The sequence below is a fragment of the Lithobates pipiens genome, unplaced genomic scaffold (assembly GCF_037356315.1).
Source record: "Lithobates pipiens isolate NorthernLeopardFrog02 unplaced genomic scaffold, aLitPip1_a1.2 Scaffold_3, whole genome shotgun sequence".
NCBI classification, from domain to species: domain Eukaryota; kingdom Metazoa; phylum Chordata; class Amphibia; order Anura; family Ranidae; genus Lithobates; species Lithobates pipiens.
In genome coordinates, this window is record NW_027507790.1 from 158069397 (window position 1) to 158085397 (window position 16001).

Below are 16001 nucleotides of genomic sequence, written 5' to 3' on the forward strand. Positions count from 1 at the left end.
TTTTTCTGGCCCCCTTCCCAACTCCCAGGGTGAACCTTGTGGACCAATGGGTTTTTCATTTTGGTGTTTTTTAGTGCGTCTTTCTTTTATGTTGGGAGACTCATGAACTCATGATGGGCAATAATCTATATGATAGCTGACCATGTCCAGAGTTTTTCTGGAATATTTGAACATGCAGTAATTATAAGTAGGAGTTCTCTTGCTTCCCTTTTCTTCAGTGTGTGTGTTTTTTTTGTTTTTTTTGGTGTGCTCGAACAATCTGGTCTCTGATTTCAGACATCTATGTGTAATTCTTCTGAGGAAGCGCAAGCTGTTTCACAAAATGCGTTGAGATCCAATACATAAGCATCTACTCCCTAAATTACCAGTCATGATATTTTGTAACTACCCTGTTTCCCTGAAAAAAGAAGACAGTGTCTTCTATTAATTTTTGCTCCCAAAGATGTGCTAGGTCTTATTTTCAGGGGATGTGTTATTTTTCCATGAAGAAGAATACTGTACACATTTACTGTTGAACAAAAAAAAAAGGAAATGTATTACTTGTATATGGTACAGTAGTAGTTGTCTCATCACAAACCAGCATAACCAAACTGTGAATCCTATGGTATCAAGAATTTCTTGTTACTACTTTTACCAGACCCCCCCCCCCCTTATTAGACATTTACCCCCCCCCCAGTCAACCCTGTGTGTCCATGTCGGCCAGATTCCACACAATGTGCCCGACTCCTGCCCCTCACTGTCTAATTGAATTGTGAGTCAGACAGACTCCATCAGGGCAGAGCGAGAAGCAGGCGGCAGCTTGTCCTGGTGGCGGGCTCTCTGATTTAAAGAGACCTCCACTGCCTGAACAGCTCCGGCTGCACTGCAGCCAATCGGTGAGCTGCGCGGCAGCTCCCGCCGCTACGGTCCAGAAGAGTCGGGCACTTTACGGTAGCTTCGAGGGCCTTATATTCAGGGGTGGCCTTATTATCGGGGAGGCCTTATATTACAGCGAGAGGCAAAACTGGAAGTAGGTCGTATTTTCGAGGGATGTCTTACTTTCGGGGTAAGGCGGTATGGATATTTATGTGCATATACCTGTAACCATGTCCTAGGATTTAAAATGTGTGGAAAAAATGTATTTTAGTGTTTAAATAAAATTTTGTTTATTTATATTCATTGTGTCTCTCCCTTGGGCATTTCTTTTTTGTATTTCTTAAACAGTGGTAAACCTCCTTCTTAGGCTGCATTCACACCTGAGCGTTTTGTAGCTTGAAGCCTAAAGCTACAAAATGCTAGAGGGGAAAAATCCATTATTCTCAATGGAGATGGTTCACATCTCCACTCCATGTCGCCTGAAGCTCAAACAAGTTCCGGACCCTTTTTTGTAGCTCAAATCGGGCAGATTTTGGCGTTTTTCTTCTTTTTACATTGGTGACCATTTGCCCTGCACAAAATCGCGGCAAAAAGCCTGCAAAATTGCGGTAAAAAATGCTGCAAAATCGCGCAATTTTCTGGCTTAAAGCGATGCGCTCAGGTGTGAATGCAGCCTTATAGTGTGTACGGGGCCTTATAATCTTCAACTTAAGACTTCACTTGAAACTGATCAGCCTTCCCAATTAGGTCTCTGTGGACAAAAAAAAATAACAAATATCTCAACATACAGGTTTTTTTTTGCAAGTCAGAATATAAACGTTTGTATGACTTGAACAGTCAGCGTTTTTTGGGGGGTTTTTTGTTCATTTTTTTATAGCCCTTTACTGTACCTATGCCAAACTGTATTATTATTTTTATTTTTATTTTTTTGCTACACTATAGTACTAATTTACTCTGTCCCTTCCTTTTTATTGTAGGGTGTGATAGGTGTACAGCTGGTTGTTACAATGGTAATGGCCAGCGTCCTGCAGAAGATCTTTCCGCATTACTCTTTGGCTCGTTGGCTTCTCTGCAATGGAAGGTAATGCAACATTTCTGTGATGCATCAGAGCTTTTCTGAAAATGTAATTAAACCGGTAATTGTGTGTGTGTGTGATGTTTTTTCTGTATGCATGCAATTGCCCAAAACTCATTATGTTCTTGTTATAATGCTATCAAAATAAATGTTTATTTTACAGATTATATTGGTATCAGCATCCCACAGAGGAAGAGTTACGAACACTTGCTGGAAAGCAACAGCTTAAAGGAAAGGGCAAAAAGGACAGGTGGGGTTTATCATGTCTGGAATGTACTGGAACTGCTAGTGTGAAAAGCCACTCTGTAGACAGGCTTTCAACTTTTTTTTTTTTCAGTATAAAGCATTGAGTGAACTCTCTGTAAAGACAAAAAAAAGTGACTGTATTAGGGCTGAAACAACTAATCGATTATGAAATTAATCGATTACTATTTTCATAATCGCTTAATCGGCCAGTAACATAATGGGGTTAAAAAAAAAAAAATGAACACTTTATAGTACAAAAAGAGCAAATAATCGCTACTGTAAATATTACTTTCTACAGTAGAAAAAATGAACCCCTTACAGTAGAGATTATCTGCTTTTTTGTACTATAAAGGGCTAATTTTAGTTTTTTTTAACCCCATTATGTTACTAAATGTCTTAGACCTGGTTCACATCTATGTGTTTATTGATACTTTACTTTTATATGATGCTTTTTGCAGAAATGCACTACAGTTCATTTATATGGTTTCCTATGGGACACGTTCACATCTGAAAGGGTCAGGGACTTTTAACACAAAATGGTGCTTTATTGGTTCAATATACTTCAATGGAGAAACTGCAGAAAAGCATGTAATGCATTGCAGTAAAATCACGTGTGCAAAAATCAAAACGCACTGCAGAAACAGATCAAACTGCATAGGTGTGTACCAAACCTTATGCTGGCCACACAGATCAGTTTTCAGATAAGAATATTCAGATGAAAAATCTTTGTACATTCGCTTAATGAAAGAATTTTGTTTGAAATGTTCACTTGTTTTTAACATTCTGTTTTTAAAATGAATGTAATTGAACGAAAACCACAAACACTTTGCCCATCACTGTGGTTGAAAATGAACGTCAATTTGACCCACTTTTTTTCTTTTTTTTTTTTTAAAGGTTATTAACCGATTAATCTAAACAATAATCGGCCAGCTAATCGATTATGAAAATAATCATTAGTTGCAGCCCTAGATTGTATAGACATTCTGACTAAGGCAGGCCATACACGGTGCAAATTTCTTTCCTGTAACCACAGGTTGCAGGAAGGAAATTCACATCATTCCCCCATCAAGGCAGACCGTGCTGACAGGGGAATCCCTCATTCCAACCAAATGTCTGTCACCGAGGCAGGGGAAGCCATCCCCGCTAGGAGAAGACAGTGGTTATCTCTAGCTGCTCTAGCAGCCACTAGCAATAATCACAAGAGAATCCGGCAGGCTGGTTGTACCCAAGTTGATCGATCAACTTGGTACATTGAGCCTGCCCATTAATGGTTCGAATCTCTGTATGTATAGCCAGCCTAAACACAGAGATCTATTTAAGGTACAATAGGTGGAGCCAGACAATACATGGGTCGCTGAAACATATTTGACAACATTTAACCACACAAAAACTCCACCTTTTATACTTGCATTCTAAGATTAGGTCTTTCACTTGTTTTTTCAAATAAACGTGTAATGTACATTTTGTTGTATCCATGTACAAACATGAGCTTCACTCAAAGAAATGTTTTACAGTTTCTGATAAGTAATTATAATTAGTGCTATATCCTCTAGCAGCCCTATGCTGAATTTTTACCTATATTCCCGAAGCCAGACGGGCAGCCAAGCTATACGTATCAGAGGCCTTCCTCTGACAGTCCAGCTGTTTTCCTGGGCAGGGGTTTTCTGACTTTCAATTGAGTCACAATGAAGCCTCTAATATGAGCAAATAAACGAACCCCTTCAGTACCGCCATACTAGTCAGCAAGTAGATAAGGCCAACTTGTCTACATAGGTGGCAGCAAAAATAAGCAGTGGTTCCCCTTGACCTCCCAGCCACAAGTTAAATTGCACGACTTTTAAGTCGCGGCAGTGTGAAAGGGACCTTAGGGGAAAAAGTAAGACCATTGGCCATGATGCCTGAAAGTTGCATTAAAATTAGCAAATTTATGGATACAGTTCATCATTTCCACTGCTATAGTTGGCTAGTAGACTGAATTAAATGTGCAGTAAATTCAGCATATGGCGATACCTCAGTGGAGATATTTTCATTTGACAAGCAGGTTTAAGAGCATACATTTTAGCACTTGAAAGCCCACAGCACCATGCCGTAACCACATGCACTACACACGTTGTAGGACATCCTGTTCACTTCAATGGGTATGTTTGGTGCCAGTATTGCCTGTCAGTGGTAAAAATCAACCAGTGGTAAAAATCTTACCACACTGCAGCAGAAAGTGCTAACATGGCCAGTGGCCATGTCAAAACTTGCGGCTGGGAGGTGAAGGACTCACTATTCTGGCCAAAATGAGAATCACAATTTTTTTGCTTTGAATAAAAGATCAAAGATAAAAGATCACGATTCTCACAACGTAAAATCTTTCACATTATACAAAAAAAAAATGGGCTAACTCTACTGGTTAGTTTTTTTTTTTTTTTAAATTCATTAAATTAATAAAAAAAAAAATTGCATTTGAAAGACCGCTGCGCAAATACAGTGTGACATAAAATATTGCAACAACCATTGTTTTTATTCTCTACGGTGTCTACTAAAAATGTATATATAATGTTTGGGGGTTCCAAGTAATTTCTAGCAAAAAAATTATTTTAACTTGAAATCAACAAATGTCAGAAAAAGGTTTAGTGTTTAAGTGGTTAAACCTTTTTCACTTAGGCCCCTTTCACACTGAGGCGCTTTGCAGGTGCTAAAGCGCTAAAAATAGCTCCTGCATATCGCCCTGAAAGAGCTGCTCATTGCACTCCAATGTGAAGCCCGAGGGTGCGGTGCACTTACAGGACGGTCCAAAAAGTCCTGCAAGCCGCATCTTTGGAGCACTTGAAAACAATGGGGCAGCGCTCCAAATCCGCCTGCAAAGCGCCGCTGCGGGCGGTTTTAACTCTTTTTCGGCCGATCAGCGCCGCTAAAGTGATGGTAAAGCTCCGCTAAATATAGCACCGCTTTACCGCCAGCGCGCTGAGCGCCCTAGTGTGAAAGTAGCCTTACACGCAAAGTCTATTCCATTGACAGATTGTTAAGATCTTTATACTTAAGTTAAACTGATAAAGAATGTTTTGATTCTTGGCAGATTGCCCAGTTTTTCTCTTCCTTTCTTTTGAAGGCTGTGGCTTCAGAAGAGCAGAGAGAATTCTTTGCATAAAAAGAATTGTGAAACACTTTGTCAAGATCGTGATAACGATTCTCGGCGATTAATTGTGCAGCTCTACTATGTAGACAAGGCCTTATCCACTTGCTGACTAGTATGGCGGTAAAGCGACCTCTCTGCACTGGGTCATGTACCTAGTACGTGATCTGCGCACCTGCAGGCCCGACTATGTGTGATTTGTTTAAAGCACAAGCTGGTCAGTGGTTCTGGGACAATGCTTGACCACCAGCACTCACTGATCTGCTCAGTGATTCATGGAACAGAGCCCTGCAGGGGGAAAATAACAAGATCCTTGGTAAAAGCAGCAAATATCTTGCACATTGTTAGGCACACATTTTACCTTTTGGTTGCTCTAGATGTTAACCCCTTCCCTACCAAGTGTCATTAATACAGTGACAGTGCATAGTATTAACACTAATCACTGTATTAGACCCCTTTCACACCACACCGCTGATAGCGTCGGCGGTAAAACGCCGCTATTTTTAGCAGCGTTTTACCGCCGGATTTGCGGCGCATTTTGGCCGCTAGCGGTGCTCTTTTACCCCCGCTAGCGGCCGCGAAAGGGTTAAAACCGCCAGGCAATACGCCGCAATAGCGGCGTTTTGCCGGCAGCATTACAGCGCTGCCCCATTGATTTCAATGGGGAGCAGCGGTGGAGGAGCGGTAAACACACCGCTCCTTCACCGCTCCAAAGAAGCTGCTGGCAGAACTTTTTTCTGACGTCCTGCCAGCGCACCGCTGTAGTGTGAAAGCCCTCGGGGCTTTCACACTGCTCACAATGGTGCAGCTTCTTTAGGGTGGATTGCAAGCGCTATTTCTAACGCTATAGCGCATGCAAAATGCCCTGGTGTGAAAGGGGTCTTAATGTCACTGGTGGCCCACCGCACTATTGCAGTCCTGTTACAAGTCGCTGATCGCTGCCATTTAGTAGTATAACATTTTTTAAAAATAAATTCCAGCATATACACCATAGTTTGTAGGCGCTATAACTGTCACACAAACCAATCAATATACACTTATTGTGATTTTTTTTTTTTTTTTACAAAAGACATGTAGCATAATACATTGTGGACAGAATTTTATGAAGACCTTCCATTTTTTTATTTTTTTCTCTCTTTTTTTTTGTTTAAATTGCAAAAAATAAACCCAGTGGTGATCATATATCACCAAAAGAGAGTTCTGTTTGTGTGGAAAAAATTATATACATTTTGTTTGGGCACAGTATTGCATGACCATGCAATAGTCAAAGTATGTCAAAAAAATGTCCCAATCATAAAGGGGGTCAAATTACCCGGAGGGCAAGTTGTTAAGCTACAAAATGGAAGACTGTGTAGCATGTTTGCTTTTTCTTTTATACAGAAAAGCTTGTGATTTTTTTTTTTTTTTTTTTTTTTTTAGAAAATATAATGGTCATATTGAAAATAAGCCACTTACCATTCCCAAAGACATTGATCTTCATTTGGAAACTAGGACTGTTACCGAAGTTGACACTTTAGGTGAGTAAGCAAGCAGTAATATGTATTGCATTTCAAAAATGTTCTCACGTTAGAAATAATGTGATACTTAACAATATGTTTTCTTTGTATATTCCAGCACTCCATTATTTTCCTGAGTATCAATGGTTAGTAGATTTCACTGTTGCTGCTACTGTGGTTTACTTGATAACTGAAGCTTATTACAGCTTTGTGGTACCATCACAAGAGATGAATATCAGCATAGTTTGGTGTATGCTCGTTCTGGCATTTGCAATGTATCCTTTTTAATGGATAATATAGGTACAGAATACAATTATAATGGCACCTTTTTATGTTGGTTGAAAGTTAGAAAATTATCTTTTATTGTTTAGTCAGTTATTTCAAAACCTATATTTCCATTTTTGGTAGATGCTTGACAGTCCTTGGGTATTAGAGTAAAGATTTTTTGTTATTGTAGTTTTACAAGGCTGTTGTACAACATTTGTAGCATAGTTTTTCAAGACCAAAAAAAGCCTTCATTACTTGGAACTTTAGTCAGAAAATTAAGTCCTTCTCGATCACTTCAGGCTGGCCCCTTTTGCAGGTATAGCTATGTAAAAGATTTAAAAGTGCCTATACTGTTTAGAATCCAGTAATACACTGTCCCATCATGCTCTGCACATGCTCAGTTGCTCTCCATTTTTTGGCACTGTGCTGAATTTGTAGAGGTTGATCTGCTGATAGCCTGAAGATTTACTGGAGTTTAGGGGCTCTGAGCTTAAAGTGGAGTGTCACCCAAAAGTGGAACTCCCACTTTAAAGACTCCTAACCCCCTGACATGCCACATTTGGGGGAATGGGTTCCTAGTTTTTGATGGGGACCTCAAGTGGAAGTGCCCCTCCCCCCCCCCCCCCCCCCCCTCCCTACAATCTTCTGGGACACATCACAAGTCCCAGAAGATTGCTCAGCCATTCAGGACACTCAGCGCGACTCCGGGACTTGAGTGTGTTTATTAAAAGTCAGCAGCTACACTTTTTGTATTTTAATAAACACAGAAATGGCTGTAACTCCACTTTACGCAAATTTACAGCACACATTAATTTTGGTAGCATAATTATTAATTTGGAATGTATGTTCCTTGCTAAAGAACATTATTTTTATCAAGTTGTTAGGGGTAAAGTTCCACTTTAAGTTGTTTGAGGTCATCTAATGTTTGTGTGCTTATGAAGGCACAGCACAGAACAGACCCCATAAGTCCTAAATATTTTTTTACAGACACGAGAGTTATACATTTTAAAATTACTTAAAATATTATCACTGGATAGAATAAGTGACGGGTCAGTTCACTCCTAAATGTATATATCCGTGCTTGGTAGATGCTGAAGAGTTAAACCACTTAAAGTAATAGTTTAGTCAAAAACTATCTAAGCTTAAACCTGCTCCCACCACCATCCTAAGTCCTGTAACTTGAGGATTTTGGGTGTTCCTACCTTTACATTATTGTCCAGGACAGGCTCTGTAACGTCAGCCGACAGCGTGCTTTAGCTCGGTCATAGGAGTGCAGAACTAAGTGTAATTCCCAGGAGAAGTATAGCCAAAAAAGCTTTGGCCATAGTTCTCATTTAATCAAATGAAGAAATTGTCTACACATTAATCTGTGCAGACCTTGATGGGACGAAATCCTAATCTATCATAGGGATGCTACTGTATGGAGCTGAAAATGTGCACACTCAGCTCAAAGAACAATTACTGACATTACTTTGTTTGAATGCAGTTGCAACATCTGAATAAAGGGGTTGACATTGCATGTAAGACAACCTGTGAAACAAAATATTGCTTTTATTTAATTTTAGCAGTTTCTTGAAACAAGTGACTTGTCAAGTTCTTTTTTTTTTTTATTTTTTTGTATTTTTTTTTTTTTTTGAGCCTAACTGAAGTGGTTGTAGTCAACTGCACACACTATGAACCGGCATATCCTGGGTCCAGACTCCATCTGGCAATGTTTTTTCTTTATCACAAGTCCCCTGACTTTAATTTATGTGTTCCTTCTAAGTCATTGGATCTGGAAGCAATGAGAATACAAGTACATAAGTTTTGGTTAAAAAAAATATAAAAAAATTCTTCAAAGCAGCAACATATCCTGTGGGAGAGCAGAGCCCGTAGCTGCTATAGAAAATGTAAGTCTGTGCATGATACATTGCCAAAAAGATATTATTGGGAAAGAGCCCAGTATTTCCATTGGTTGCCACTCTGAAGCAATGATTTTCCTATTTATGACATCTTAGCTGTTTTTCATAATTCCAGTCTTTCTACTCAAAGGGATTCTGTACCTGCAAACTATGTCTGATAGCAACTTTTTTGCTGTGGCCTTTGTAGTAGCATTTACCACTGGTCCTGCTGATCATGCCTCTGACCATCCAGAAAACATGTCCACAGACAAATACATAATCTTTAGATCTTGACTCGGGTATCTGGATATAATCATTTTGCATAAAGGAATTTTAATCTGAGTTGGTGTGGAGACACTCTTCCTGTACTATGGAGGGCACAGGTAAGAAAAGTAGCCGTATATTTTGAAGCAATTGTGATGAACTCTGGTGCTATCCAATGTTCGGTTGCTAGGACAGCCATAGGTACTTTTGATTGATGACATAGTTCATGTGTCAAGCTGTCCATCATGGGGAAAAGTTTCGCTGGCAGACATAAAAGCTCACAATGTTTCCAAAGTCCTTTTTCATTAGGCGCTAACCCTGCTGTTGGAATACTTGCTCTCTTTCTGAGGTACTTTTTCTTGGAGTTTAATAATCCCAGCTCTACTTGATGAGAATCGGGGATGTGTGAGTTGCACAGACCCATTAGGGTTAAATAAGGTATAAAACAATGTCTGCAACTTTCATGCATCTACTGTTCTGATACATCTGGGTAAACCCTTCATTATTGGGTCTAGCCAGCATGAAATGTAGTGGCTTATCCTCCCACTATGTTCTTTAGTAAGAACTTCAGTTGCATGTCCTGGATTTTTATGATAAAAAAAGAAAAGGTTTCCTGTAGAGCACAGACTTAAAGTGGTTGTAAACCCTTACAAACCACTTTGACCTACAGGTAAGCCTAGATTAAGGCTTACCTGTAGGTCCAAGAAATATCTCCCAAACCTATACGGTTTAGGAGATATTTGCCCGAAGACTGGCACCGCTATCTACGGCGCATGCGCCGTAGACAGCGGCGCGCAGGCGCACTGAGCGGGGCATCGTCGATGACGGCAATGCCGCGAGTCTCTGCTCCCGTGCGCATGGGACAGCTACTACAGGGGACAGCGGTGACTTCGCTGGCTCCTGTGTCAGGTAAGTGACACATAATGGACTACTATGTGATGCATAGTAGTCCATTATGCTTTGCCTTTACAGGGAATGAAAGAGGAAGTAAACTCATCAGGGTTTACTTCCTCTTTAAGACTGCAAGGATGCCAAACCTAAAGCAATGCCTTCATTTTTGGGCTGATAGGGAAAGGGGTACAGGCTTGAGTTTGATAGCCTTTCACGCTCTATGATTTTGTGTCGTGAATCTTCCCAAAGATCCAGGAACATCCAAAGCTCTCTCTCTTCACTTGGGAGATCTGGTGGATCAGAACGTTAGTAGTCCTGTTTCATGGGAAGAATAAGGCAGATGTTTTTGCTTGCATGTTTTTGTAGTAAAGAGACCTTTGGGCACATTTTGTCTAATCCCAGGCCCCTCTACTTATCCATAGGATGCAAGAACTTCAGTATGGATTTAAATACTGGTATTTTCTGTAGAACAGTTCTGCAGCCTGGCTGTTTTATGATGCCCCGGATTTAAGGCATACGTACCTCCATGTTCTTTATTGGCTGGAGCTGTCAGAGGTTTCTGTGTCTAGATAGTTGCAGAAGTGCTGCATGTTCAATTCACACCCCTTTCATTTGTCGTTCCCTCACCCCCAATAACTTTTTTCCAGGTGATATGAGCAGCCCTGCCCTCTGCCCCCCCCCCCCCCCCACTCGTTGGTTTCAGGAGATTAGTTCCTTACTTTGACAATTTACTAGTACTTCTTCCCAGGATCACTTGTGAGAGGGGTCTACAGTTCACCCAGAATTGACTTATGATTCTAGGATTCTTGAGCAGTCTGGAGAAATCAAACCTGACAACCTCACATACTGTCATTTCTGGGCTACACTCTAAATTTCCCTAGATCAAAACATATATCTATTAGAGAACAAGATTTGCTTTCATCAGAGGTTCCTTCAGTCATTTCACTTGAAAGTGTAGGATTGATCTCCAGAGACACTGGAAACTCAACATCTTTTAACAGGCCTCCTCTGGGTCTTCCCTATATTGCTAAGGTTAACCACGGGTATGAGTGCCTGGGCAGTCTATCTAAGAAGCAAGGTGGCACAAGGTATAGGAATTCAAATGTTTTTTTCAACTGGAGAGAGGCAGGTTTGGTGGGGGAAAGCCCTGTCTGGGATAACTTGAAAATTACAAAAAAAAAAAGTTCTATTTCTGTTTACATCACTTCAACGCAATTCAGCAGGCATCACATAATGCCTGAAATCTGTCATAGCACCACCCACATGGAGGGGATCATTCTTCTACACCTCGATAATGAGTGAAAAAAAGATCATTATCTTTATGAATTACATTTCCATTATTCCGGTTATTAAAATACCAAACAAGTAAAATAACAACTGAGTAGGTAAAATATCATCTAACATGTTGTTTTACTGCTACTTTAAAAAATTGTTTAATTTTGTAGAAAGGGGTCTTGAGTTTTCTGAATTGACTACCTTTACACAGCAACCATATAATGGGGTTGATTTACTAAAGGTAAACAGACTATGCACTTTGCCAGCGCAGTTGAATTAATATTCCCCAAGGCTTAGTGAATCTGCTGAAGCTCTGCTGTTTTCATCATCCAATCACATACAAGCAAAAATGTTTTTTTATTTTTTTTTTAGTTTTTGTTTTTTTACCTTGCACCTCATTGGGTATTCTTTACCAAGTGATGCTTTACCACATTGGCATTTACTAAGAAAAAAAAGAGTGCAACTTGTAAAGTGTGCAGTCTTTTTCCTTTAGTAAATCAACCCCACTTTGTGATAACAATAAAAAAGACAGGTGAAATGAAGGGAAAAAAAAGCTTTGAATTGACCTTTTTTGTCTGGATTGTGTAGAGATAAATATGTGAAATGCCAGGAACGGAAATACTTTGTTCTCCTTGACTGTTATGTCCAGCAAAGTGTTGTTCTCCCTGACAACCCATTACTTTAAAGTGGAAGATGGTGGCGAGAGATCTGTCTGTGTTACATTTGGATTCTTTTTCTTTGTCAAGGCCATGGCAATTCTTATTGTGACAGATAACTATTTGGAATTTGGCCTAGAGACTGGTGAGGAATTCAAACATGCTATGTGTGTATATGTATGTATGAATATATATGTTATATTTAAGCATTTTAATCATTATTTTCCTATGTAGTTCTGTTATTTTACATACTTGCTTGTAGCAAATGCTAAATTTAGTACCAACTCCGGCTGTTTTTTTTTTTCATGTTTACTATGATGAACACTTAGAAGCTGTTAATTTGTTTTGCTTTAATTGTTTTGTTTTTACTTTCTTTTCATACATCAGGGGACACAGAGCCACAGTAGTTACTATGTGGGTTATAGGCCACCTTCAGGTGATGGACACTGGCACACCCTAAGACAAGACGTGCACTTCCTATATAACCCCTCCCACTACTGGGAGTACCTCCGTTTTTTTCGCCAGTGTCTAAGGTGTTGGTCACGAGTAAAGATGTGATGTGCTGAGTTCCTCTGGAGCAATCCTTGCTGGGGCTAGCCATGCTGACTGGATTCATTCAAAGAGTCTTATTTTTGGCCAGATTGAATGGTACCTGGGCCTCGTATCTGAAGAAACAAGGTTTTGCCTGTGAATGCTTCTCTTTTTAGAGAGCTGGACCCTGGGATCCAGTACTTTTTGTTAGTGAGGACATCAAGTTTTTACTGACAGGGTGCTGTTGCTGGTCCAGTATTGTAAGCTTCCTCAGGGATCCCCTGCTCCTGAAGGTTTAACGGAACCCACCATGAAGGGTGAAGATTGGGTCTGTTGGTTTACCACAGAAAACATTGTGGCAGGAAAGTTAAGTTGAGTTTTCTAAGAAATCTTTAGAATTTTCTTATGATTGTCTCCTTTAAAAATAATAATGTTGTCGTGCATATGTGTCACCACTGGGGGCTGTATTGAGCACTCATGCTGGAAACAGCTCTGTGTCAGGAACCGAATACTTCCTCCTCCAGCCGAGCAGCAGATCCTCCGGTAAGCCTAAGGGGGGGTTTGTCCCCATGCCTATTGCCCCCCTATGTGCTTGTATTCATTTTTTGAAAAAAAAAAAAGTGAATGGCGATTGGGGGCTTGTAATCCCCCTTGCCATGCTTTCTCTGGGTCTGAGAGGATCTTTAGTCTGCCTGCGGGAATGGGGGGTGGAGCCATAGGCGACGCGGGGCCGGGGCTTGTCGGCGTTCTCCGACACCGGGTGCACGTTAAGGCGAGTTTTTAAAAGCACATTGTGTGCTGCTGCAGGCTGCGGAGGGACACGAGCAAAGAGGTGGTATTATCAGGTTTGTGACACAGGCACTTGCTTTGTCACATTGTTACTGCTTCTGGCTGGGCATTAATAGCAGCAATTTTGCTGGACTATAGCCCTAGCAGTGTATGCATTCCTTTCTGGTAGTGCCCCTGCTTTGTGCATCAGGCTATGAGTCGAAGGGGGACAAGGAACACCTCCAAAGGGTTCTAAAGGATCGATTGTTTTGCAACAGCCTAATTCCATGTTCAAGAAAATATCATCCTCCTCTCAGAGTGATGCAGCCGGTCAGAGTGAGTACCGTATATACTCGAGTATAAGCCGAGATTTTCAGCCTCTTTTTTGAGGCTGAAAGTGCCCCCCTCGGCTTATACTCGAGTCATCGCCGTCTGACTGCCCGATCAGCGTGTCGAGCAGACAGACGGCGGACATTCTACAATTCAAAAGCCGCGCCTCCGCCTCCGCCTGTGATAGGCGGAACACTCAATTTCCCAGCAGTCAGTGTTCCGCCTATCACGGACATCCGCTCATCCTCGTACTACGGACGAGGATGAGAGGATGTCCGTGATAGGCGGAACACAGGCTGCTGGGAAATTGAGTGTTCCGCCTATCACAGGCGGAGGCGGAGGCGCGGCTTTTGAATTGTAGAATGGCCGCCGAGAAGAGCGGCGATCCTGGAAGGACGGAGGCTCGGCTCGGCTCGGGACGACGGAGGCTCGGGACGACGGAGGCTCGGGACGACGGAGGCTCGGGACGGAGGCTCGGGACACAGGTAGGCTGGACACACACAAGGCTGCACGGACACACACACAGGGATGGATGGATGGATGGATGGACACACACACAGGGATGGATGGACACACACACAGGGATGGATGGACACACACACAGGGATGGATGGACACACACACAGGGATGGATGGACGGACACACACACAGGGATGGATGGACGGACACACACAGGGATGGATGGACGGACACACACACAGGGATGGACGGACACACACACAGGGATGGACGGACACACAGGGATGGACAGCCATGTCTCACCCTCGGCTTATACACGAGTCAATAAGTTTTCCAGTTTTTTGGGGGTAAATTGGGGGCCTCGGCTTATATTCGGGTCGGCCTATACTCGAGTATATACGGTAATCAGGGGGGACTGGTGTTGCAGCAGCGCTGGACACTTCAGCCTCTGTTTATTACTCAGAAGGTTTTTTTCTTCTACCATTTTAAGTTTTGGACAGAAGATTGATGCTATGATCGCTTTCCATAGTGGGTCCAAGCGTAGCAGATCCCCATCCAGTGCTTGGGGCCTTCAGACTGAGGAGCAAGGGGCAGGGGATTAGGAAGTTCTTCCAAAAGATCAGGAAGACGCTGATATCTCCTCTTCCAAGAATCCTAATATGGAGGGAGCAGTCTCACAAGAAAGACTGTTGGTACACTCCCTTACTTGGTTTGCTCAACTTTTTTGCTACCTGTAGTGCAGTCTATCAATGAGCCCACCTCTGGTTTGGGATCACTAAAGCCTCCCCAATCTGGGGGTGCCTTTGCTATCCATTCATGGCTAAAAAAGCTGATGTATTCTAAATGGGAACCCAGATAAGCAGCTTTTTTCCTCTGAAAATGTTTTCTATACTTTATCCTATGGAGGAGGCATTCTATAAGAAATGGGGGGGGGTCCAGCAATTGATGCTGCAATATCCTCGGTAAATAAAAACCTCATTCGTCCTGTAGACAATGTGCAAATGTTGAATGAGCCAACAGATAAAAAGTTGGAATTTTTTTTTAAGAACAACATTTCGCTTGTAAGTTCAGTGGTGCAGCCAGCTCTTGCGGTGATTGGATTATCTTAGTCCATAAAGACCAGTTTGTGGTGATACTTAAGATTATTCCTGATCAGCAGGCCCAGCAATGGTCCGGCATATCAGAAGCACTAGGTTTTACGGTGGATGCTATGAAAGATTCTATTATTCAAGCCTCATAGCTTATGCTAGGACTGGTACATATGCGCAGAGTCCTATGGTTGAAGAATTGGTCACCCAAAGCGCCATGTAAAAAGCTCTTGACCAGTTTCCCATTTCATGGTGAACAGTTGTTTGGAGACGATTTCGATAAATATATCCAAAGGATTTCTAATGGGAAAAGTTCTCTTTTACCAGTGAAGAAGTATAAGCATTTTTCATTTAAATGTGCATCTTCTCCAGTGCCAGCAGCATCTGCCTCCAGACATTCTCAACGGCCTCCGCCGTCAAGCTCAAGGGGCAGTCCCAGTGCCAAAAGAGGACTTGGGGCAGGAAGCCCACAAAGCAAAATACTAAAGTCCCCTTATAAAGGGGTGCCCCCCACTCGCTCGGGTGAAGGGAAGGCTTCTACAATTTTCAAAGATCTGGCAGGAACATTGTCAAGACAGATGGATGGCTTCCTCAATTTCTCTAGGTTACAAACTAGAGTTCAGAGAATTTCCGTCTCCCCGTTTTTTAAAATCAAATGTTCCCAGGGAAAAGGAAGTCTCTCTTTCTAGTTGTGGATCATCTCTTTTGCTAGGGTTCAGGGTTTTATTCAAATCTCTTCTAGGTTCCAAAACCAAACGGGGAGGCAAGACCCATTCTAGATCTCAAGGATCTGAACTT

At 41.7% G+C, this 16001-nt stretch overlaps 1 protein-coding gene across 2 annotated transcripts in view; it reads left to right on the forward strand.

Moving 5' to 3' along the window:
- The window catches only part of TMEM161B (transmembrane protein 161B), a 69005-nt gene that overhangs the window by 28940 nt on the left and 24064 nt on the right, over window positions 1-16001 (forward strand). For both annotated transcript variants that reach the window (XM_077462430.1, XM_077462431.1), the window contains exons 3-7: window positions 1833-1936; window positions 2094-2180; window positions 6717-6814; window positions 6912-7068; window positions 12020-12171. In XM_077462430.1, the coding sequence (XP_077318556.1) occupies window positions 1833-1936; window positions 2094-2180; window positions 6717-6814; window positions 6912-7068; window positions 12020-12171 (598 nt within the window). The remainder of the gene's footprint in view (window positions 1-1832; window positions 1937-2093; window positions 2181-6716; window positions 6815-6911; window positions 7069-12019; window positions 12172-16001) is intronic.